General features: G+C 26.5%; 3 protein-coding genes across 3 annotated transcripts; 2 read left to right on the plus strand and 1 right to left on the minus strand.

Annotated features, from left to right (window-relative positions):
* Window positions 1-6,278, plus strand: LOC113560716 (nucleolin-like). Its single transcript, XM_026966763.1, has 6 exons — window positions 1-305; window positions 4,665-4,777; window positions 4,847-5,218; window positions 5,286-5,426; window positions 5,521-5,633; window positions 5,706-6,278. Exons 2-6 carry the CDS (start codon window positions 4,667-4,669, stop codon window positions 5,803-5,805), a joined length of 837 nt encoding a protein of 278 aa, XP_026822564.1. The 5' UTR covers window positions 1-305; window positions 4,665-4,666; the 3' UTR covers window positions 5,806-6,278.
* Window positions 6,279-7,602: 1,324 nt separating this feature from the next.
* On the minus strand, window positions 7,603-9,002 carry LOC113560912 (ribosome biogenesis protein TSR3 homolog). The gene is made up of 5 exons (XM_026967038.1): window positions 8,682-9,002; window positions 8,516-8,615; window positions 8,269-8,444; window positions 7,832-8,207; window positions 7,603-7,763 (listed from the first exon to the last, which is right to left on the minus strand). The coding sequence occupies exons 1-5, from the start codon at window positions 8,682-8,684 to the stop codon at window positions 7,678-7,680; spliced, it is 741 nt and encodes a 246-aa protein (XP_026822839.1). The 5' UTR covers window positions 8,685-9,002; the 3' UTR covers window positions 7,603-7,677.
* A 2,488-nt stretch (window positions 9,003-11,490) lies between these two features.
* LOC113560911 (sodium/calcium exchanger 3) lies at window positions 11,491-24,780 on the plus strand. Its single transcript, XM_026967037.1, is given in 13 exon segments — window positions 11,491-11,936; window positions 21,379-21,721; window positions 21,801-21,979; window positions 22,048-22,270; window positions 22,379-22,617; window positions 22,698-22,856; window positions 22,858-22,898; window positions 22,992-23,085; window positions 23,147-23,288; window positions 23,354-23,692; window positions 23,761-24,090; window positions 24,172-24,350; window positions 24,430-24,780. Coding segments are annotated over 12 exon segments (2,484 nt in total). The 5' UTR covers window positions 11,491-11,936; window positions 21,379-21,384; the 3' UTR covers window positions 24,652-24,780.
* Window positions 24,781-26,901: the final 2,121 nt, after the last annotated feature.

Here is a 26,901-nt window from a genome sequence, read left to right on the forward strand (position 1 = left end):
GGTGCGGTTGTTGTGTTCTCTAATAATTCACTTTGCTATATTTCCGTCGTTCGTACTCGTCGCTGCTGTCTCAATCGCTAGCAACTATCTGTTTTCCGTGTTGTTTCGTTAACCGTATTTATCTTTCATTTTTGTTTTGTTTACTCTTTCCGCCCTACGTGTACCGACAATCATCGTCGCCCAGGAAAAGCGTTATATTAATTAATACCATTATCGGATACCTACTACTAAGTCGTGCTCAGTCGTAGTCGACAATTGATTACCATAACTAATTTCTCATCGCCGGCTAAGTCAAAACCAAAATCGTAAGTATCTATTAGTATAGTAGCGCATTAGATTCGCATTGAATTTCTGCCATTTCCACGTGCGCGTTAATGATATGAATATTGTCAAAATATTTTTACCAAAACGATTGCCACCGCGGTGTGTCAATATACGTGATTGGACTTAGTTCGCCGGCCAGTTGTTATGGACGTTTATATTGTTGAGTTTAGACCATATTACACCGGTAAATGTATTCGTCTATCATCATTTGTTTGTGAATTCGTTATACATCTGCCCCTTTAACATGTCTCCCAATCAATAGTTTTTAAGGTATACCGGTGACTCATGCTTGTGTATATAACGATGACATTTTGAAAATTTTCTAGGGGTAAGGGGTAATTAAGTAAGTGTAATTATTTTTTTTTTTTTTATATTGTACTGTTTTTATAGTATATTTTTTATTACAGTACTTATTAATTAACAATTATTGGATTATTTTACACATGTAGGTTAATTAATCGATCAATAAAAGAACCAATCACAATTTTTATACATACTTTTCAAAGGGGCAAAAAAAAATTTGCTCTACATTAATAATAATTATTTGTAACCCAAAAAATAATTTGTGTCATTTTTGTTAATAAATGTCGATTGCCTTTATAAATAAAAAATAAAAATTTTATTTTTAGATTATTAGGGTAACAATAATTCTTATACATGTTTAAACTCGATGGTAGATTTACAGTGAGGTCTGGGGGTCTGTGTATATATATATATATATATTTATTATAATTTGTATAATTCACTATATACAAAGTCTGACCCAGTAGGTATACATATACAGTAAATAATATGTCAATATATTTATATACTTCAAATATAAGTAGGTTGATTATCAAGAATCTACTGAAATAATAATAATACATATTATTTTTGAGGACCCGCCCCTAGAAATATTTTGAAATCCTTCACTGTTTGAACTTAGTTTTCATTTATTTCGTGTTATTTAGTCCTTTAATGTTTCTTATTTTTTTTCACGTTGAAGAAGTTGAAATGACAATAAAAGATTGAGTTTTTTTTTCCAAATTAAAGCTAAAAGTAGACTGTTCTGACGAGATATCATAATCATATTTGGGTTTTATATAAGTAGCTAAAAATAATAGTCTTATCAGGGATTTTATTTATGCCTGAAAGAAAACATATCAAATATTAAAAAAAAAGTTTATAAAACAAATTACAATTTACAATTCAGATAAATTATATAAATTAATACCCTGTTGGTATAATATTATGTAAGTGTAGTGTGGAAAAACCATAATTAAAAAGATAATATCTACTATTAAAATAATTTGATGTAATGCCTATTATTGCCTTTATAGTTTTGCAACTAGTGTGACAATAAAGACCTGAAAAGTTATATTATTAATATAAAAATTTAAATGTTTAGGTTTATAATTAAAACATATTTTATTCTTACTCTTAAATCTATCTACGGTAAATAAGAGGCTAGGTAAATTAGGTCTACGATAATTTATGTTCATTTTGAAAGCAGAAGTTGAGTCCTGGGTATAAAAAGGTAAGTTAGGTCCTGGCTATAAACCATTAGCGTAACTAGGTCTTACATATTAAAAATAAAGTTTAAAGTTTTAAACTTTAATATTTTATATTTATAAAATGTATTTTTAAATAATTTTGTTACCATAATTACCTATATTAGATTACATAGAATGTATCTGTTTGATCCGGGAGCTCTTAATTAATTTAGTTTGAGATGCCTTTGCGCAATTAAAACATGATAATTCTTAGTGAACCTTCCTTAGCTTCGATGCATAAATTAAAAATGTATTATCAAGTAATTGAAAGTTCAGATTTAAGCAATGTCGGCCTGGCACCCCAAAAGCCCATGAGTCAGTTTTTTAAGGGGTCCCCAAAAAATGTACACAACATTTTATTGAAATAACACATTAAAATACTTCTATACAGAGTGATTCTTTTATCATGAACCACTCATTATTTCAAAAAGTATTTGTGTTTTTGAAAATATTTTTTTACATTGGTTTCAAGTTGTTAAAAATTAACGTTTTTTAAAAAAATTATATTTTCAAATATTTTTTATCCTTAATTTTTTTCTTTTTTGAATGACAATATAGTTTTAATTTCATATTCCATAGCAGAATAATTTTCTGAGTACTTTGATACATAAAATTCGAATTTAGGGCGAGTAGTTTATGAGATAAGTATTTAAAGTTTTGAATGTGTGAAATGGAATGGTATGGAGTTACCCCAAAAAATGTTTGCCCACTACTCTGCTTGTCTAAACTTTAAATACGTATAACTCATAAACTACTTGCCCTAAATTCAAAATTTATGTATCAAAATACTTAGAAAATTATTCTGCTTTGGAATATGAAATTAAAACTATGGTATCATTCAAAAAAGTAAAAAACTTAAAAAAATATTAATTTTTAATAAAAATGTTGAATTTTTAACAACTTGAAACTATGTAAAAAAAAAATGTTATCAAAAACATGAATACTTTTTGAAATAATGAGTGGTTAATGATAATAGAATCACCCCGTATATGTACTTTACATTTTTACCAATATGGATCATAAACAAAATGTATATTATAAATTTATAATCATTAACCAACTGCATAGGCGATAGGCCTAACTAGTCCTTAAAGTTAAGGGGACTAAAAATATTTTATAGCAAATTTTTTTTAATTCGATTATTATACTTTTTGTTTGTTTCTATTAATGATTACATCTGACTTGAATGATTATTTGTTTATATGAAACATTATATTTTTTTATATTGTAGGCAATCATAAAGTTAATACTAATATGTTTATAAGCACATACATTCTAATAAATTCATAAATTCTGGGGGGGCTGAATCCTACCCAGCCCCCCCTAGTTATGCTTATACTGCTACGTGACACAAATACGCTGTAGTACATAAAAATGTCTATTCGGAATATGCTGTACTCCAGTGGGAATAAGTCACTTTATCCTTAAGCTACATAATAATTAATAATCATGAGTTAACTTAAATATAAAAGCAATTTTACAACTAATTATTTTTGAAACAGTAAGAATTCTTTACAATTAAAACACAAATTGTATATAAGTAATTTTTTTAATCAATTAGATGAATAAGCTATTGTCTCAATCAGTTTTTGAGTATCAAATAGCTTTATTTTTTTTTATAGTCATCAACATAGAAATAAGTAAGTTTTATATAATATTAACGCAAAGCCGGCATGGTGAAAATCATTGTTTAAAAATAAACTATGAAACATTTGAAATTACTAAACAATAAATAATATTATTAATAACACAAAAACGAAATTAAGAAAACTAGAAATTATATTTTTATTATAGAATTTCAACTTTGGAGACAAATCCATTAACTATACAAGATTAATATTATTTAAGTAAACTTTCAAAAGTAAATGTCTTATGTTGATTATTATCATATTTATATATTATACCAGATATATAGTATGAGACGTAACCAAACCACACTTATAGTATTGTAAATAATATATTATACATATTTTTGTATGCATTAATTGCATGGTCGCTAAATCTAACAGGAGGGTGCCTGGGCCCTTGCAAAGTCCTTGTGGTCTTGTCCAAATGTATTGATTTTAAGACAAAACATTAAACCTAAGTTAACTTATAGTAGCACAATTAATCCAAAAAAACCTCCTTCAACTTGTTATTTGATAATTGTACTATTATGCACCATTAGGTAAGTATCTGATTATTGATTCAATTTTCAATTTCCTGAACCCCGAAAGGAAATTACGGCTGAATATTTTGATAAATATTTTACGGGGTTCCTATTGCCTATATACTTACTAAGAACTAAATGATTTACGACACTAAAAATAATAAAATAAAGAATGGAGGGGCCCCAGGCGCATCCGCAGCCCAGCGGCTATAGCCAGGCTGACACTGGACTTAGGAATAGGAGACAAAATATATATAATATGATGGTTATTGGTTAGTAATTTCCGTTTGGATTTTAAATGTTTAATTTAGTTTTTAACTGCTATAGGTACTTCTATATACATATATTTTTTTTTAAAGCAATAAAAAGATTTGTTTATTTATATTTTCCATTAGTGTATTTAAGTGTTCAGAATGCTATTGCTAATATTAGAACTTGTGCACAGAATATAATACCAATATATAAATATAATGGATTTATTTTTAAAGTTATACTTATAAATATTAATTATCTTTTAACTATTTTAAATTAAAAACTTTTATTGATATTATCAAAAGCAATTAGTATCTATGTACTTGCATTTTGAATAGAAGAAAATTAATTACTGAAGTTATAACATAAGATGTTTAAAATTAATTTAATTTAACTTATGTTTTCAGTCATGATGAAAAGTAAGGAAGTTGTAGCTGGTGACTCAGAAAACGAATTTGAAGTTGATGAACCAGAAGAAGTAGCAGACCATTCTGATGATGAATGGGCTCCAACAGCTGCTGTATGTTGTATTAAAGTTTTACGTTATTAATAATCAGTGGAATTATTTATTTATTTATTTATTTATTAGGCGAAAACCCCTGGTAAACGAGGACGACCAGCGAAAAATACACCAGGTAGAAAGAAGAAACCAAAGGTTTCTGAAGATGAAGATGAAGAAGAAATATTACCCAAAAAAGAGAGGGGATCAAAACCTAAAACAGCCACACCAGCGCCAGTACCAACATCAGCTAGAGGTCGGGGAAGAGCAGCTAAAGGAAAAGCTAAGAAAGAAGAAGTTGAACCCGAAGAAGAGCCAGAAGATGATGAAGAATTTGACGAGGAGGAGGATTTAGAGGAAGATGAAGAAGACGAGGATGAAGAAGAAGATGATGAGGATGTAGAAGAAGAAGAAGAAGAGCTTAATCAAGGACCAAACGCAAAGCCAGCTAAAAAATTCACTGTATTTATACTTATTATTTTCAATATTAAATTGGTAACTTGAATTGATTTTTAAATATATATTTCAGTCTGGAGCATTTGTCGTACTTAAGACTGATATGATTGGTAAGGGTAACCCTCCTGTATGGAAAATTGATGGCAAGGCCTTGTTACAAAAGTATGTTCCTTTCAAACAGGATGGTAAAGTATTATACAAAAACACTTCTGTTGTAAGTATATTATTATCATTCATAGAAATAATCTTATTTATACCAAGTCGATAATGGTTGAAATTTACTTTAAACAATATTTATTTATTTCTAGTATTCTGGTTGGGGGTCCAATGTTAAAGAGCAATACTACTCTGCACCCGTATCATTTATACAGCAAACACGTAAAGAACACATTATAGAATTTTACAAAGATAAAATAAAGAAGTAAGTTTTTAATTTTTAGTTAATTTTTTTTCTTTTATTATTATTATTATTAACAATTAAAACTTATTTTAGAGATCCTAAAGTTGAAGAGGCTGCCAAGAAAGAATTAGAAGAAGAAGAAGCTGAATTAGCTGGTGATGATGATGAAAAGGTGGAACAAGATGAAGCATAATTGTTATATTAAGCCAAATGAGTATGACTGTTCACATAAAATTTGTGATTTAATATTTTTTTCTATATATTTAGTAACAGCTTTTCAATTGTATGTTAACAATGATAATTTGTATTATATTATTTGTTTATTTTGAAATGCAATTAGCAATAATAATAATTTGTAAAATTATTTTAATTATTACTATCAGTTATAATCATAATGTGAATGGTACGTTTTAACTAATGTTAAATTGAATGTCACTTTTTTATTCTTTAATGATTAGACTATAACTCAAATATCCTGTATCCATAATTTTATAACAAATACAATTTTATGCATGTAAAAATATATACTGTACGGTTAATAGTTATGAAACGATTAAAAAGTATAAATTTAATGTGCAGATAATGCTAGTATTTTATTTCTAATGGTGTATAATATATAAATAATAATATATGCTGTATAATATATACATATACTATATGTCCATATATTTGTGTGTACAATGAATATGTAAGTTGACATTTTATTCTATACTTTGAATGAATTGTTAAGAGTAGACAATTCATTTAGTAATATCGTGGACTTCATTTTGTGTAATTGTAAAAGAAGGTTTTTGCACATACGCATGTTTTTTTTTTTGAGTGACCGAAATAAGTTTATAACATTTAACAAACGGTACAATTTGAATGAAAATTAAATGTTATGTTTTTAAGACATTTTACTTTTTCAATCTTATTAGTTATTACTAGTTTAAATTTTCCAATTGCAATAGTTCAAATTAGAATTTTAGAAACATGTATGTTCATATCCTACTCAAAATATTATTAGTTATATTTTATTGTAATATATAATTATTTGGAACATAGTTTTCTTATTTTATCATGTTACTTAAAATGAAAATAGATATTGAAAATTATAATTATCCATTTTTTAGCTGAATATCCTTGATTGGAAATCTGGAATTGAACCTTCCCCCAGTTATTTTTAATTTAATTTTAAAATATTTGAATACACATTTTCAAATAGCATTAGATTTTTTTTTATTCTTAAATATATGAAAAATATAGTCCTTATTTTTTTTTTTTTACTTAAGTGTTCAACATTTTAACGTGATGATAATATGGTTGACCATTCATTGTAATTAATTATCGGTAATAATATTGTACATATGAAAGATTAATTTTAATTTTTAAGCTATAAAGGTAAAATATAAATATAAAAAGTAGTAGTTGCTATAATATAATTATTAATAACTAGGATTATAAAACATAGTATTAAAATATTTAGATGAGTAATCTAACAACTTAAAAATGTTGTTTATTTTTCAATAATGCACAAATATTGTTTTAGACAATATGAATATCCAATTTCTCATACTAATTTTATAAAGTTGTATAACTAAAATGTTAAGAATTTATCAAATAATTTGATAATTAATGTATTTTTAAATTGTGCACGATGTAGATTAAATTTGTACATAGACTACTAGGCACCAGCATCATAGAAGACTAGGAGTGTATATGAGGACTATATGTTATTGTGAGATTTAGAATAATTAATAGTACAGACAGTACAGTGGATTCCGCCTAATGTGGGCACCATCGCACTCGTTAATATGGGCATTCGCTTAAAACAGGCAAAATAGTCTGGTCCTAATACCAAATAATTAATACAACTAATTTCGATTTTTAAGAGCAAACAGGGCTGGTCCCAAGGTGTCCACATTAAGTGGAATCTTATGTATTAGTATTGAGATACACTCAATGATATTATTTATAACATGCAACTGGCCATCATACAATAAAGATATCATACTATTTTGATCAGTTTTTATTACAGAAAACATTCAAAGACATGATACAAATTTTATAAATGATATTAATGAAGTCATTGATTTCTTACAGTTGTATCTATATCATTGTCACTAGATTCGCTGCTTGATTCTGCACTACTACTAGCATGCTGGTAATTATCTAAAATATTTATAATAAAAATAAACTATATAAGTATGAATGGCATATAATTTTAAGTATTGCTTTACCCAGTTGATTTAAATATTGATTTTGAAAAGCAACAATTTCTTTCCCGTCTTTGCAGTTAGCATAGTTATCTAATAAATATTGATTGAGACGTGTAAAAGTTGGACCCCAATTAAATTTGGACATGTATAAATCACCAATTTCCTTGAAACCAGTAATATACATGGCAGCAGCTAAAGCTTCTACACATGAAAGTTTACTAGAGTGTCCATAATTAACTGGATTGGCAGCAACAAGATATGGCAATAATCGCAAGTTTTTTTTTGCCTTTCTGTGCTGCAACTTGTGAAATGGAGTGTCATTAAGTCGTGCCCAAGAACAATCCACAACAGCCACACCATATTTAGCTATAATTGTATTATCCTTGGCTGAAACACTCTACACCAGTATTGTAATTTAAGCATTAATTGAAATAATAATCAACACAATATTATTTTACTTCAGTAGCAACAGGTGTTAGAACGATACCATTAAACTTAGCAGACATCCCAAGTTTGTCAATTAGTTCTAGTCTCATTAATTTTCTTCCAGTACATCGTTTTGGATCACACTGTTTTAAATCCCACATGCCAACTTTAAAAGGTACTTCAATTTCTATAGATTCTTCACTCGTCTCTAATAAATTAAAAATAAAAAAAAATGATAATTAATAAAACATTTTACTCTAGTTAATATTATATTCCAACCACTACTGTTGTCTGATGAAGAATTGTCATTAGAATCCTCATCCTCTTCATTAATTTTTACTTTTGATATAATTTCACATACCTCTTCATTTTCACTAGCCTGAAAAATAATAAAACAATGTTTTATTAAATGTTAGCACTATGATTGATTGAAAAAATAGCTTACCATGATGTGATTAAAAATATTTTGTAGATATAAAAAAAAGTAAAATTTTGCAGTGTTTGCTTTGTATTATTAGGTAAATAATTTATAACAATATAATGAATACTAATAACATTAAAATATTATATAATCATGATGTAGTGTATTATTAATATTAGATATTATACATTATATTTATATTCAATGTTCAATGTATATTATAGACTTTATTTATGTTCGCTAATATTTAATCTTACACTCTTAAATTGTGCTTAAAAGTTAAAGAGCAAATTTATATATAGTGCTTTCCTTATGTCAGTATATCATGCTTATATTATTATTATTAGTATTTGTGTTTACTGTTTATAGTAGTTTGTGATTTCTGATAAAAGCAAGATTGTTTTTTTTTGATTATGAATAAGAACATTGGTATTTTCTTCCAGGGTTATAAGTGCCGTCATTTTTGAAATTCAAATCCTTTTAGCTAGGTACCTATTTTTATTTTTAAATAGCTGTTCGAATTCAATCAAGTGTTTTAATTATAGTTAATTAGTAATAATCTGTATAGAATTTTATATGTTTTAGTTTTTTCTAATTTTAGGTGGTTACCAATAATAATAATTAGTAATAACCAATGTAGTGTAATATAATGTAGCATTCATTTCATAAGAACAAATGAACGAGTTTATAAAATAGTAAATGTAAAAAAAAATATTATTGTCTATTAAAATCCATTATTTGTAATTTGAGTCATACTGGTACGAATGATGATTTTAATGATTTGTTATATTTTAAGGTTTTTTCACTTTTGATTTAATAATACAAAGTTATAGAACAAATAAAAACAATTCTTACATCAAACTACATAAATTGTATCTATATTGTTTTTGGTTAGCTTCTGAACATAATATTGTCATTACAAATTTAATTTATCATTAAAAATATTGTGAATTAGTGGAGATTCATACCAAATAGAGTTTATAAATTATAATATCGTGATTAAATAGGTATGTCAATGTTGGTGCATTCAAATTGCATGCCACCTCTTAGACGTCTGTCTGAATTGCATTCTGTGTACCTACAAGCATAGACGCAATTTGAATTTTTAAATTTAGAGGGGGTTATTATAATTTGCATGTATTTACTGTGTGTATGCTCCCTGAGATATATAAAAGTGGAAGAGGATATATACATTCCTTCTTGGGGGGAGGGCTTACCCCCCCAGCCACCCTCAAATTGCGCTTATGTGGCTACAAGTTTATCTTTATTTATCATGCACTTACGTGCACAACTTAAATTTTATTTTTTATTTTTCTATTTTTTTTTTTTTTAAACGCACGAATAGAAACTGATTATTTTTTAAATTGAAATATTTTTTTAATTGGAGTAAACATTTTAGCAAATTGGAGAAGACGACTCTGCATGTGAATATTAAATAACACGTTTGTAGTTTAAGGTAATCAAGTGAATGTATTTTACATTTTTACATGGCATTTCAAATAAATAATAATAATATTATATTTAAGAACTACATTCCAAAACTATATTTTTTAGATTGATATAATAATGCTTATAAATTAAAAAAAATTGCTTAAAAAATTATAAAAAACAAAAATTAAGTTTAAGTTGTGCACATAAGTGCATTATATATGATAAATACACTTGTGGATACAGCACAGCATGTAATATGGACATACCCGGATACCTCTCTAAGAGGTGGCATGCAATTAGGACATTTTTTTTTGGCATACAACTCGGATGCAACCGTCAATATGTAATAATCATAAGTGATGTAACTGCAGCAGTTGTCAACGAGTCACTTTAAATTGATAAATTACCTGGTAAAATTAGGTACCCAAATAGTTGATTTTTCGTGTTTTTAAAATTTCTTTAAAATTTCTATTTTATTTTAATATTAGAAATTCGAATTGCATAAAAAAAAACCATTGTTTTCTTTCCGATCTCATACAAAATGATGGAGGTTACTACACAGTAATATATATATATTATAAATTGTAATACACATTAGTTTATTATACATATATGAATATATTTAATGTATACATATAATATTAAAATGTATAGTACTATAGTGTCACTGTCACAACTTATAAGTGATAAGTCATAATTAATGAAAAATTGAGTATAACAACTAAAATAATTATTATTAAAATACCAGTTGTCCGCCGCCATAATGACATTATAATATGGACAATATGGTGAGTAAAATTAAATGCGTAGGCACAATTATAGTCTGTAATCTGTATAGGTCAGAGGCGACAGTGGCGTCATTTGCAGTAGAACACAAGGATATAATATGTATATTACTTTCATTATTATTATAGTATATAGTTAGTAGGTAGGTAGGTACCTACTATAATATTACGATGAGTTTGCTTTATTCCACAATCGACACAATCCCACGCCAAACGTGAAACACTGTTATGTTATGAGTTATAAGTTATGACGCATCGACGCCACTGCAATAGGCATGTGCATTATTATTATATGTTTTTATTTCTTATGGGTATCTCGATGTATAAATATTTGTATAATTTATAATAGTTTTGCAATAATATTCCGCAGACGAGTGGAGAACGAAATATTTTATTTGAATTGGTTACCAAAAATAATGAAGGACGTTAGTGTATAGAGCGGTATGGTCGGTATGGTATAGTGAACGGCTGACTGTTTAGTGTTTACTCCCGCCTGAATTTGCGGTATACGCCGCACGGTTCGCGAGCGCACGAAAAACAGACACGAACGAATCACGATGACCGATGCGCCGGCAAGTAATACATCGGCTGATTCGGCTGTTCCTGGTCGCGGCCTGTGAGTGCCGAGTGGCGGGAGTCACGTTTCACGACTCGCGGGAACGACTTGTCCGTGTCTAAGTGTTACGTTGTATTCTTATATATCGTTCTCCGCGTGTGCATTCGATAGAATGTAACCCAGCGAAAACCGTTCGCGTGTATGTAGGTATTCGTATTTCTATAGATATTGTTTTATGATTTACCTATACGGCTATACTATACTTTATGTCGATTTATGCAAAATTAAAATTGTAGGCATACAAATTACATCTCTCGGGAATATATAGTTTCGGTTTTATAACACAAAAGTGAAAATAGTCTGTTACGCCGTGTCTCGTATATATATACCTAATAATTCTATACGACAATGTTGTATCAAATGCAACGCGTTACGGTCCAATCGGTTTCGTAGATTTTCGTCGCAGTGTATAGTATATACCCGCAGTAGCCTACCAGAAAAATACAGGTGAGGAGAACTCTGTACGGTCGTTTTGTTTAGGTATTATTAATATAAATATAGGTATGCGGTAGACGATAGTGACTCGATAGTGGCGGTGATGACGTAAGGACGCGTTGTACATTATTTTTATAGTATTTTAGTAACAGCTTCAGTAACTTGTTCCCTTCCAGTATAATATACATTGTACAATTATTAAATAATTTTTTAAATACCATTTTCGAATTTAAAGACTAAAAAATATATAGATACATACTATATTATGGTCATTAGGCGGCAGTTCGCGCGCTATGATAAATTGACATATGGGCAACGGCTGTATAATATTTTATGTATTACTGTTTCTCAAATTGCTAAGAGATTTTCAACACGCATAAGGCTGTATTGTTAAGTCCCCTTAGGCATAAAAATATGGGGTCCCTCATGATGACAAGGGTGTCTCGTCGCATTTAGCAGGTACGGCGTTTTATGTTACGTTGATCCTTCGGTTTTAGGAACATAGTCTAAGTGGGGAATGACATTGTAGTTGTATACGTGGTAAAATTCTAAAAAAGCTAAGATATTTAAGGTAGTTTTAAACCTTAGCCCTTAGGGTCAAAAAAAATATTATGATGGTCATAATAATTGTATTAATTTAAGGTATAGCAATCAAACTAAAAACATACAAAAAAAATTTTAATAATTTAATACTTTTTAAGAATTTAATATTACTTTTTTTAAAAACTTACTTTTTTACCTGATCGTTTAGCATGTTTTTCTCTCAAACATTTAGTTAAGCGCCTACAACTACCAGTTTTGGTATTTTGAAGTTTCCTCTCCGTAGATTTTAGCGGTACTGGACGTTCCCCCCTAGACTGAGACATTTTTCCTTAAATAAATACGTATATTTTTTACACATAATAATAAATCGGAAAATAGATTCTTTGGTTTTACCAGAAATATACGGGCATCTATCGACTATCATCATTCGAATTCCATATGAATATGAAACATGTTCAGTAAACTAAATTTGATATAGGTAAAACAAACTATATTTCGGAAGGGTGGAATACTAATTAGCTATCAACACTAGTGCGAATAAATTATCCAAATATTTGGCTTTTTATTGAAGCTTTAATAAAAATTCTAAATTATAGAGCAGGAGGTTTTCGTAATAATTTGGGTAATGACGACCGGTTAAAAAAGTTATGTGAAAGTTTTTCAAACAATAATATTTTAAATTTTTTTAATTTCTGTAAGCTATATTACTAGAATAAAAATATTAGTAAGGTTTCTTTGATTTGAATTATTTAATTTTGTATTGTAATAACCGTGGTTTAGGTATTTAATTTTGTATTGTAATAACCGTGGTTTAGGTATTTATTTGGATTTATAATTTGTATATTGTTTATTATTGTTTAATATTTTTACATATAATTTTTGTCTGGGGAATAATTGTTCCGTTCGGGAGGGAGACGTCTTAGATTCACCAGTTTTGTTTACAAAATAAAAATTTACTACAGTTTCGGTTATCTGCTGGTTATATGAAAATAGAAGAGTATCGAAATAGAGATGCTCAGATGCATATTTAATTATATAATGTGATATTGGTATATAATTATATTATAAATTATATATAAATATAAATATATATTATGTATGTTAATGTATACTGTATAATCCACTTTAGATCATTAATTTAATGACTAATGATTCATGTTTAATTTATTTCAAGTACATTGTACACTTTACTAATAAAAAGAAATATAGACCATAAAATAATAGGAACATACTAATATACATTTAATAAGTGTTCTCATTAATATCACCTTAAAATTATTTCTGTCCACATTTTTTATGATTAAATTTATTTTAAAGTTTACCTAAACACAAATATATATAATAATTATATATATTTAGTTTTTATGCTACCTACTTAAAATGAATATGATATCGACAATTTGTAGTCAAAATATAATTTATTTAAATAATTTAAAAGTTGTTTTTGTTAAATTCCATAAAGTTTTCATATAGTTACATAAATTGTAAAGTTTGAATAATTAACTGTAGAAGGAGAATTATAATAGATGGATAGGTCGAACTCAGTAGAAGATACAAGTATAATCGGAATGAGACACAGAGACAGTGTTATGATTTCTAACTCATAAGTTATACACGTCATTTCTGAGTCAATAAATAAATTATAATTTATAACTTATGGATGTTTAATATAAAATGTTTTCTCCAAAATATATCTTTCCATAGTGTTTTGTGAAGTAGATTTTAAATCAACGAATATATAAATGAACATATTAGTAGATACCTACCTAATTAAAGTAATTTATGTTTTATTTTTAGACTATCTACACGTTATTTTTTTTTAGGTAGGAATAGTATATACTTCTCAATACTTAGGAAAAATAAATCTTAATTTTTACTGCAGTTTTATCATAATTTATAAAGATTTTTTACATTTTTAGTGTGTTTACTTTTTCTAAATAGCCATACATAGTAAAATGAAAAATATGTTAACTGTCAACTAGTATTATTAATTTCGTAATATGAAATTGTTATGCATAAATATTTTAATATTGAATAAACATAGTTTCAATATAGGTACCTATATTCAGATATGAGATTTTACTATAATACTGTAGAATATGCAATTAATATTAAGTGTTACCTTTTTAAAGTAGCAAAGACTTTTAAAATTGTTTTTTAAATGTATTATACATATTTTTTTTTAGTAAATCTTCCAAACGCTTTATGATTATTTTTTTATAAATTCCATAAATAAATAATAAGTTATTTTTTAAAAAATATAATGGGGATATTCAAATAATTTAAAAATACACAATACACTTAACGTATCAATTGTTTACTGCCGTTTTATCGCCTGTAATTTTTTAGGGTAGAGGAAAACTTCAATATTTTCATGTGTACAGTTTAAAATAATTATAATAAGTTTAATAATTTGAATAAAAACAAATGGTAGTAGGAACTACTTCAAAAGTTTAAATGATTTGAACATTTCTATTAGAAAATTGATTTTGTTTATTTTATTATACAATTCAGAAAATAACAATCTTAAAGAATTTACATTTTCATCGTTTTAAATGTTTAATTGCTGTAATTTTAACGTGCATGATGTTAGTCCCGTACTCTTTTCACATAGAACTTAGCCAAACTATAATATTTTGGAACTTATTTAGAACAGTTTGGAATCAAGTTTTCCGAAATTAAAACTTCATACCTTTTTCCAAAAAAATAAGTTTTCTGGTAAGGGGGAAGGGCCACTTTCCTACTTTATCCTATCCATCTGAAACCTACACCAATATTTTGGAACAATTTGGAACAAAGTTTTCCGAATTTGGAACTTTATACGTTTCCGAAAAATATACAAGTTTTAATTTAAAAAAATATATATATATTTTGTTTCGAAATAATTAAGTTTAAATCCTTATATTAATTATTTCAATTTCGGATACATATATCTTTTTTAATTAAAGTTTGTGTATAATAATAATATGCGATTCCAAATTCGGAAAACTCGATTCCAGATTGTTCCAAATAAGTTCCAAAATAAGATAAGATAGGGGGGGGGCTAACTTCACGCACATGAAATTATCGAATAATTCAAATAAGAGTAGGTAATTATTTACTGTTTTTATTCAATCTATACGTTCTTAAACAATATAACAATATAAAAGATAATATGATTTATATAAATTGAAAACTTATATCACCACCTAGTCAATAATTTATCTTAACATGTATATTTTTTTAAGACAAAAATTATTAAAAAAAGTAATAAAAAAAATAAAAAGACACCTAAAAAAGCTAAATGAAGACGTAATAAATTAAAAATTGAAAAATAAGTTTCAAAATTGAATTTACTAATAAGTACCTACTTCAAATTTTGTATTGAAGAAACTATACCGTATTTCTTTAATAAGCTAAAACTAATGTTTTCTACACACAGTTTTAGTAATAATAATATACTTATATTAATACATTTCTGTTCCATTAACAAATTAAACATACCTATAAACATTTTATTAAATTGTTTTGAAGTTTTATATTTTGAATGTTAGGGAACTAAAACTAATTTATGAGGAGCTTAGATTTCCCAATTTACGTCTTTGGTGATAATTTTTATGATATATTTATAATGAATATTGTATGGAATCATAGGCGTAGTTAGGGTTTTCTATGGGGGGAGGGGCTAAATACTTTTAAATTGAGTTATTGAAAATCAAAAACAACAACTAAACAACTGATAATATATTAACGTTGATTTGCCAATTTATGTCATTAACGTATTTACTATTTTAAATAATTAAAATTTGTAAGATAATTTCCATATTTAAATTTAAATATTTTAAAACAATATAAAAAGTACGGCCAATGAGGGAGGTTATAGCTCCTTTAGCCCCCACCTTAGCTACGCCACTGCATAGAATGTATTAATAAGTAACTGAATAGATTCATATAACAATATTTAGATAAAGTCAATAGATATAATATTGAATACCAAATAGTATGATATCATCATAATTTAATATGTTATGTAGGTACTATTCATTATTATAGCACTGTTGTATTTAATTTAAAAATCAAGATATTTTTCATACTATTCGATTTTATATTTTAAAAATGAAGTTATATGTTTATGAAAAACTTCAACGTAATGCGTGCTATGTATTTTAATTAGGTACCTCCTATTTATTTTGTTGTATTTATTATATTAAATTTGTGAATATCTTTTTCAAATTTCGAACTGATGATAGAGGCAACATTAGCTTTAAGTTTTAACTAGTTGCTGGAAAGCATTTTTTTTATTCTGCTATACATACTTAATATTTATATGGGGTCGAGAACGTGAATTGGAAAATGATTATTGTACGGTAAAACCTCGATAAGTCGAAATCGCTTGGGGCTATGTAATTTTTCCGTGTTAACAGGGTTTCCGTTTTGACGAAAATAATGATATATTTAAAAGTGTTTTTACCCAATTGTCATTTGTATATTTTATAATAGTAGATTCAATATTTTAATTAAATTAAACATTAAACATTCAATATATATATATAATATATTATAGTAAAACCTTCAGAAATACAATAATAAATCTACAGCATTTATTCTAAATCATTGTCCAAACTCAAAAGTAAAGTTTTAATTATTATCATTATAAAAAGCGTAAAAATAGTGACTAATAAATAAATAAGTTTAATAAATAATAATTAAATACTGAGGTTTGTAATGGGTACAAAATATGTAAGTGAACCACTGCTAACGAATTATTTCTAAAATTACTTTTTTATATAGTTAGCGCTCCGATAACGTTTAACACTGCATTTATTGCGTCCAAAAATATTTAATTGAGTATAATTGCGTTCATTGTAAAAACAATATTTCTGTTCTATTTAATACAGGCTTATGTCTATCAATAGTACTATTGAACACAATACGAGTAGTCTATATTGTTAAGATATAGGTTGAAAATATTATTATTTTTTTCTTTTTTTTTTATTCATTATGCAACGCATAATATGCATTCATGAATAAAACATAAATATTTGCCAAAAAAGAAAAATTAACATTGTTTAAAATAAAAAAAATAATTTAGGTTAAAAATACAGTTTTTATATAAGTATCATTTTTTATGTGTCTTTTAAAACATCAATGATTTTTTAAATAACTGAATGAAGTTATTAACAAAAAATTTTACAAGATATGGGGGAAGTATAATCAAATACAACAGGTTATATATATTCAATTAATAATATTTTTTTTAGGTAGTCAACCATACGAGTATAATAAACAATTTTAATACATATTTGCAGAATTCAAAAACTTATTGTCTATACAATTGTATTAAAATTAAATAAATAAAATCAGTCTAAAAAGGTGGACACAGGGCTTAAAATGGAAAAAAATTCCAGGGGGGGGGCTAATGTCTCCATATAGTTTTAATAAGCGTTCCATAATATTATATAATTTTATGTATTATGTCAAATGCATAGAGTATAATATGTAATCTATAAACAGAGATTATGTTTGTGTAACATACTCATCCCATTTTTATGCTTGAATATGTTCAAATTTGTAATTTATTTCATGAAAAATTTAAATCTCAAATAATACTACATTTTTAAGAGTAACTAATGTTTACATAAATTTAATATTTTGAAAGAAAATATTTTTTCTCATAATATTAAGTTGTATAAGTATTGGTTATCTTTTAAAAACACCCAGACAAAAAATATTTATTCATAAAAATGTAGTGTTTTTAGTGCTTTAAATTGTACAAGAATTTAAATTTTACGCATGGAGGGCGAGCATGCTTAAAAATCACACATTCATACTTTACCTGTACATATATATACATGAATATATGAAGCTTGATTTTACATTATTTAATAAAGAGCTTTAAAAAAAAACAACTATAAATATTTAAATATAGGAACATAAATTGTATTTTCGTTAATACATTTTTCCTTTAACATTAAATAACATGAATTCATAAAAAATGAATACCAATAATATATAATCTCAATGGAATTTTTAGTTATATTAACTATAATGTTTGGTTATAATTGGTGCATTTTGGCGTACCTTACGAATAATTAGTTAAAGGGAACGCTTATTAATCACCATTAGAGGTTGGGGTACTCAATCCTCCTGCGTCCCCAACCTTAACCTCTGGCTGCATATTAGGTATCGAGTGGGCTACTGTCGTGGATGTGTTGAATTTGAATTCAATATTTCAATGATATACCTATAACTGTATACAAAAAATGATTCTGAGCTGTGAGCGAAAACGGTTGGTATATATCACTAAGTATATTTAATGATATGTTTGTTTTTGGCATAGCTATATTAAAGCGATTTATTTTATTAATTTTTTTCGAAAATATTGCATTTATTAAACTATAAGTATTTAATTATTATAATGATATATATTTAAACCATATTAAATTATTTTAATTAGCTTTTGAGTTAATAACATCTAACCATAAGTATCATAAAACATTGTAAATGTATTCATATTATAAGTAGATAATATCTTAAAATTAATCGACATATTTTGAAAATGAAATCGCGTAGATATAGACATATAGTAAAATTCATAATATACGTAGAAGTTTCAAGTCCTCATGAATATTTTAGAATTATACATAAGTACGCGTAACTCCGTCCAAATATGAACTACCTGTACAAATACTTATTAAAATAATTATATTTGTATAGTTTTAAGATTTTTTAGTTTCAGTATGAAATTCTTATAATATTGTATTCAATTTTAAAACCTAATAGTTATAAAAAATAAAAATTAGAGATTTTTATTAATTTTTAACTATAAAAACAAAATATTTGTATGTGTGATTTTTGTGATTTTGAAGAATTTTGTAAAAATGTAAAATTAATTTTAAACAAAGTTATATCATGTAAACTTATATGTAATTTTGTATTAAATTGTCAAGAATCACGACATTTATTTTTATCAAAATTTATTGAGAAAAAACTAAAAATCAAATCAAATATTTTTCCTGTTTACAAAGAGTTTAAAAAATATATATAAAAATATTTTGAAAATTATAATACGGAGAATTCGCAGAGAAAACCATAATACAAAAATTTGGTGAACATTTCAAGTAACTACGGTTATTCATTATTGTATTGTTGCAAAAAAACAAAGATCGTTTGAGGAGAAATATTATTATTATACGTTATTATACGGGTGATGTCTAACATCGTTAAAATTTGCACTTCAAACAGTTATAAAAAATTAATTTGACTTTACGCTAGAATTTTTTTTTCATTTGGGTAAAAAAAACATAAATAACCTTAAATTAAAATTTTAAATCTTAGGTGTATACAATATTTTTTTATGAATTTCTAACTACAAAATAATTTGTAATTTTTGAGATTTTAATGAAACTTTCAAAATTCTAACATAAAATTATTATAAAAAATATTGTGACTATACATTTTCAATATTTATATAATTGGGAAAATAATACTTATTAAGAATCCAAACCTTGTATTAAATTTGCAAGAATTTTTACCAATTCGTATTATTTTATTGTCATCTATAACAAATCAAACATTTCAACTGTATCAATACCTTAAAAGAAGTCAAAATATTTTTAAAATTGTACTAGGTATATGTACAGAATTATTGTATAAATTTTTAATTACGATTTCAAGTTTTTATGGTTATTTTTTTTTTTTGAATTACATCAAAACAACAAAATCGATTTTGTCGAATATTGGATTTGCTTAAAAATTCCCACTTTCCTTAATTTTTGTTTGTCTTACTAAATTATAAAAATAACTACTAAGAATTTTTTATTTTGATCTGTTTTAAATACAAACTAGATCCAATTTGATATTCAAAACCATTACCATTTTTCAAATCAAAGTATTTTATCAACAATTTACCGTGAACTCATCCACAAAAAAAAACACACATAATTATAAAATCAATACATTTATCGCTCCGTTCAGAATCTAAGATTTGGACTATTTGGAGTTGCCATAAAATAAATTATTATTAAGTACATCACAGGTCCATATTTATAATGCTAGAATCCTATTAAAATGTATGGAATTTGAGCAAAGCAATGAATATAATATATGTATCATCTTTTTTTTATATATTTATTCAATATTTATGATGGTTTATAGTGAAGTAGTAAACATTGGATCTAATTTTTACTTTAGGAAGTTAAATCGTTAAATGAGTCATTAGAGACAATTCTTTGTACTTCTCAAAACAATTGGAAAAACTATTAAAATAATACGAAAAAGTGGAATATTTATGTAACACTTGCAATTTGTTACAAAATGTATTTATTGTTATTTTATTGTAATTTAAAAATAAATAAAACCATGAATAGGTATTTGATATTTTTACCAAATATTTAAATTAATATTTTCTAAGTCTGTATAATTTTCAAAATATTTTAGTTCTTTTGTGCTATTTATAAGTATATTAAATTGCCTATTTTTTAGTTACAGTTAAAAATTTTGATTTTGTTATCCACTGCAAGTATTATCATAACTCATAAGTTTTTCTTAAAATCTTATAGAAATGTAAAAAGATTAAAAATACATAGAAAAAAATATCTATAAAATTATTTATTTATCTATATCTATTAATCTATAGCTATTATTCAGACGTAGGTATTCACTATTAAAGTACATTATATGAATAATACTGTATGCATACGGTACAGTGGTATATTACAGTGTCCATGACGAGTCGTGCTACTATATAGAGGCTTCCTGGGTATTTTAAATTTTTGTTCACCTACTTTAGTATTCTAATTTTGAATTACTTGGTTTGGTTTACCGTACACTACATTCTGGTAAATGTATTTATTATTTTTCTTGTAAGTGTATTTAAAACATTAATTTGTGTTACTTTTTTAACATATAATTTAAATTAATTTTTTATTAGATAACTATGGGCCACGGAAATACAAGTACATATCCGTGGGGTCCAGAAGACATATGTCCTGGTGGATTAATTTTGCCTATTCTGGATGAACGACTATGGCCGATAAAAGTACGGGTAGTTGTTTATTTATTTACATTGCTTTATTTCCTATTAGGAATATCTATAGTAGCAGATGTATTTATGACTGCTATTGACAAAATTACTAGTCATACAAAAAAAGTTTATTTGGCTAAAGAGTTAACGGAAAATGGCTCAGACGTTTCTCTTCGACCAGATCAACCCGAAGTAATAGAAGTACGTATATGGAATCCAACGATCGCAAATCTCACATTAATGGCTTTAGGTTAGTAATAATAACATTTTTAATTTTTATCATTTAAATATATATATTTGAATAATTTTTGCAAATAAATACGCCGCAGGTACATCTTCACCCGAAATTCTATTGTCTATTATTGAAACAGTGGGTCATCATTTTGAAGCTAGAAAATTAGGACCGAACATCATTGTAGGATCAGCTGCTTTCAATTTGTTGATTATTACTAGTTTATGCACACTTACGTTGGGCATAAACGAAAAAAGAAGAATACATGGCTTAAAAGTATAATAGTATTTTTAACTAAATACATACATGTTTACTTATAATGTTGTATCATGTGCCTATTTTAGGTATTTTTAGTAATTGGAGCCTTTAGTTTTTTTGCTTATATTTGGCTTTTTTTAATAATCGAAGTTATTTCGCCAAATATTATTGAATTATGGGAAGCTGCGGCGACATTCATGTTGTTTCCAATCCTCATGTTTTTCGCTTATGCTACCGATAAAAATTGGTGTGGAAAAGATACTGAACATAATACACATCAACTAGACCTTTCCTCATTTGAAGATCAAAGTAACTATCTAATAACTGCTTATAATTAATAATTATATTGGTGTATAAACCGCATTTGTTAAACATATATCTATATCCTATATATTTTTTATATTAATACTTCAATAGATGGAACAAAAAAGCAATTAATTTTAAAAAATGGAAAAATAGACAAGGACAATTTGATTAAATTCGTGAAAAATGTAAAACAATACTCTGGAATAACTGATGCAGATGCAGCGAAGCTTGCAGCTACCAAACTGGTCGATTCAACACATCATGGAGCTATGTGGTATCGTATTGGAGCAGTTAGACGTTTTACAGGCGGCAAACAAATAGAGCCTATTTTAGAAGACCATCTTAAACAAGTTTATAAACATAATTTATAAATAAAAAATATATATATTAATTAATATTTATGCTAAAAATATAATACCATACTATATAGGTTTATGATGTAATAAAAGAAAACGGCGAGATTGGATACGATACATTAAACCATATGCCATCTACTTTTTCACAAAATGAAGAAACAAAATATGCGATATTAGAGTTTCATGCCCCCACAATCGCTGTTAAAGAAAATATAGGAAAATTTCCCGTCACCTATTTGGCGACACGGAAATCTAAATACAAAAGCAACTGTTAGGTGAACGTAAAATACTCGATTTACTACTTACATATATAATTATAATATAAATAAAGTATAATCAAAACAAATTGAATTATATTGAAATTACAGGGTGGATAGTATTAATGGAACAGCTAAAGAAGGAGAAGATTTTGTGAAAGTAAAGGAGGTAGTTGAATTTAAAGAAAATGAAGAAGAAAAAGAAGTATGATAGTTACCTATAGATTTATTTTTAATTATATTTTAATATTATTTTTCCTAAATAGATTTTTATCGAGTTAATTGATGATAATATATGGGAACCTGATGAAGAGTTTTTTCTTAGAATGTCTGTGGTCCATCATAAAGATTTATCGGTAAAACTTGGTAGTATTTCAATCATGGAAGTGACTATAATCGATAACGATGGTATACAAATTTGTTGATATATTTATAATGTTTTAATGTAAATATTATAAGTTATTTTATTTTAGAACCGGGTATTATAAGCTTTGGTAAAAGAGGACTATTAGTAAAAGAGAGTACTGGGTTCGTCGAGGTGCCAATTGTTCGAACACATGGATCAGATAGCGAAGTCAGTGTAAAATGGAAGACTATTGATGAATCGGCCATTTCGGGACGAGATTATGTAGGTGGCGAAGGTGAAATTATTTTCAAAGATAAAGAAGTAGCTAAAATTCTGCGAATTGAAATAATCAATGACATGTGCCCTGAAAAAGACGAATGTTTTGAGATTAAATTATTTGGGACTACAGGAGGTGCTAAAATTGGAAATATTAATAGGATAGCCATCACAATCAGTAGTGACGACGGCAAGTATTTTTATTATGGTCTACTTCAACGTATTTAAGTTGTGACATTTGTATATTTCACTTTTTAGATTTTGATTCTGTAGTCGATCGTCTAATGTTATTGACTAATATAAACATTCATGCACTTGAATTGCACCGCCAAACTTGGGCAGAACAAATTAAAACTGCGATGACTGTAAATGGTGGTGATTTAAACAATGCAACAACTTTAACTTATGTATTACACTTTTTTTCATTTTTTTGGAAAGTTATATTTTCCTTTATACCACCAGCAACCGTGTTTTCTGGTTGGTTAAGATTTGTCACCTCCTTAACGTTAATAGGAGTCATGGCCACGATAATCGGCGATTTAGCTACAATTTTTGGTTGTTTAATTGGACTCGATGACGCAGTGACCGGTAATTTCTTACCACACACAACGATAATTTATGCCTGCTTAATTAAACATTTTATATATTAATTTCAATTTTTTATTACAGCAATAACAATAGTGGCTCTTGGTATGTCCCTACCAGATATTTTAGGAGCCTGTATGGTTACTCGAGCAGAAACCCATGCTGACGAGGCTATGATACATATCGCCGGTTCAATAGCTGTAAAAGTATTGATGGGCGTCGGACTGCCATGGTTTATTGCCGCTTTGTATCATTACTTACACGTAAACATTTTTTTTAATTTAATGTATTTCAATATCATAGCTATAAAACTATAAAATTTGTATTTATTTTTATTTTTAGGGAAACTTGTTTAAAGTTCCATCAAATCGTATTGGTTTTAATGTTCTTTTATATTCTGTTATGGCGATTTTAGCTGTAACTGTATTAATGGTACGTAGAAATGTTGAGTTTTTTGGAAAAGCGGAATTGGGAGGACCAAAGAAAGGAAGATATATTACTGTGGCTATATTAATCTCACTGTGGGTAATTTATTTGTCACTCACTTTTTTTCAAACGTTTTAATTTAATTTTAATGAAATAATAGCCAAGTGTTTTTATCGGCTACTATTATAGTCTATTATAATAAACATTATAATATAGTTATTATTTACGTATTTTACTATGTAATAATTAGTGTAAATTTTAATATTTAAATAGATTGAAAATATGCTATTTTAATATAATATTATTACTAAAATGATATTATAATAATATATAATTCATAAGATGTGTAATAATTGTACAGTATTTTTATTAAAATGATGAAAAAATAGGCCCAACTATCTCAACTATTTATATTATTTTTATTGATTTATTGTTACAAAAAGTACTTTAAAATAGTATTCAAAACTTTTAGTATCTATGTGTTAAAATTATTTTTTTTATTCTTCTAAATATTTTAAATTATGGAATCTTTGTATATTAATTGATTTGTATTAAAAATATTTACTAAACTTAATGTTTAGGTATATTAACATAATATTATATAATATTTCACTATACGCGTAACAACATAACATATCACTGTTTTCTCCTTCACATTTGATTTATATGTTGTTATTATTTAAATAATATATCCACAAGCAGTTGTACTATTTGTAAAAAAATAAAAAATTAATCATCGGTTCACTAGTCCATTAAAAATCTAAAATGATACCCTACTAAAAAAATAAAAATAAACAGCATAATATGGATAAACATTAGGCATGTTTTATATAACCCATACGGTTATATAAATGTATTTTAATATCTATAAATTTAAACTTCTTAATATTGTATATGTCTTCTAATATAGTAAGAACTAGGGAACGGATTTATATGTGCATGAATATTTTTATTTAAATAACTCTTATGATAATTGAATTCTGGTAAGAAATAGGTAGGTATGCATGGTTTAAATATTATTTTTATCATAACGATAATAATTTAATTTACATATTTTTACATAAATGGATATTGGATAGATTGGGTTAGGCAATCTGTGCATATATTTTGAAATATATTTATACATTTTGTCGTTTATTGATGTTAAAGATGATATAATGATATAAACGTTTTATATACTTACATATTATTATTTACTGCCATTTTATGATAGTGCTACCACTGCCCGTGTTGTATATACCAGCGTTTATCAACCATTTTAGACTTGTGACCCCCAAAAAAGGTATAAAATATGCTCAATCACATCGTGATCCCCTTACCTATTTTATTAAGTATACATTTGTATCATATCGTTGGGAAAGCCAAATTTTGAACGAAAGGTTCATTTGTAAATTGGTGTTTTATTATTTTTTACCACTGCGACCCCCAGGTTGAGAAACGCTGTTGTATACGAACCGTTCGCAGATAAAAATTGATAAAAGTTCGTCTAGTAAATTTAAATTGTGATTTTATGATTCTAATACCATGATAACATGATGTAAAGTTCTATATTTGCTATCTTCTTTTTATCGATCATGATGAATGATAACATAATATGCGCTTCTTTTTAATTATCTATGGATATATATTATATAACTATATAAGTAATATAATGATCTTCAAATATGATACATTCAGGGACATACGCAGAAAAAAGTTTTTTTTTTTTTTGGGGGGGGGGGGGGTGTAAGAGTGTTTTAGATAATCGGTTATTGAAAAGTAGAACTTTTTTTAATAAATGAACAAAAAAAATATTGTGAAAATTAGGTAAGTATACGTAAAATACTTTTTTTAAATACAAATATTGATATAACAAAATCAACATTAAAATTGAATAAGTAAATAACCATACAAAAACCTAAGTTTTTTTTTTGGGGGGGGGCTGTTTGAACACCCAAAACATCCCCCTGTATACGTGCCTGATACATCTAGGTTGGTATTCCTCTGTTGACAAGAACCGAATAAAACTATAAGATTACGATTAAAATTAGCTTTCTTATAGACATCTATTTATAAGCATATAATTTATTAATTATCCTTAAATATTTATAACATCTATATTGTCATCGTTTGTGCATCATTTATTTACCTGTACCCATAGGTGCCATGTACATGGGTGCTCGGGGGCTAAGGCACCCATTGAAATTATTTTGGGGGGCTGGGCACCCATCAGAATATTGGATATTTATAACGTGTATTTAAATCCAAGTTTCAATAATTTTCAAAGAATATCTCTAAGTTTTTAAGAAGCGCAATAAAAAATTGAAAACATAATTATATCTTTTTTTGTTTAACTTATTATTATTTATAAAGAAGTTACCAATTTTATATACATTTATTTTGTTGTAT

The sequence above is a fragment of the Rhopalosiphum maidis genome, chromosome 1 (genome assembly GCF_003676215.2).
Source record: "Rhopalosiphum maidis isolate BTI-1 chromosome 1, ASM367621v3, whole genome shotgun sequence".
NCBI classification, from domain to species: domain Eukaryota; kingdom Metazoa; phylum Arthropoda; class Insecta; order Hemiptera; family Aphididae; genus Rhopalosiphum; species Rhopalosiphum maidis.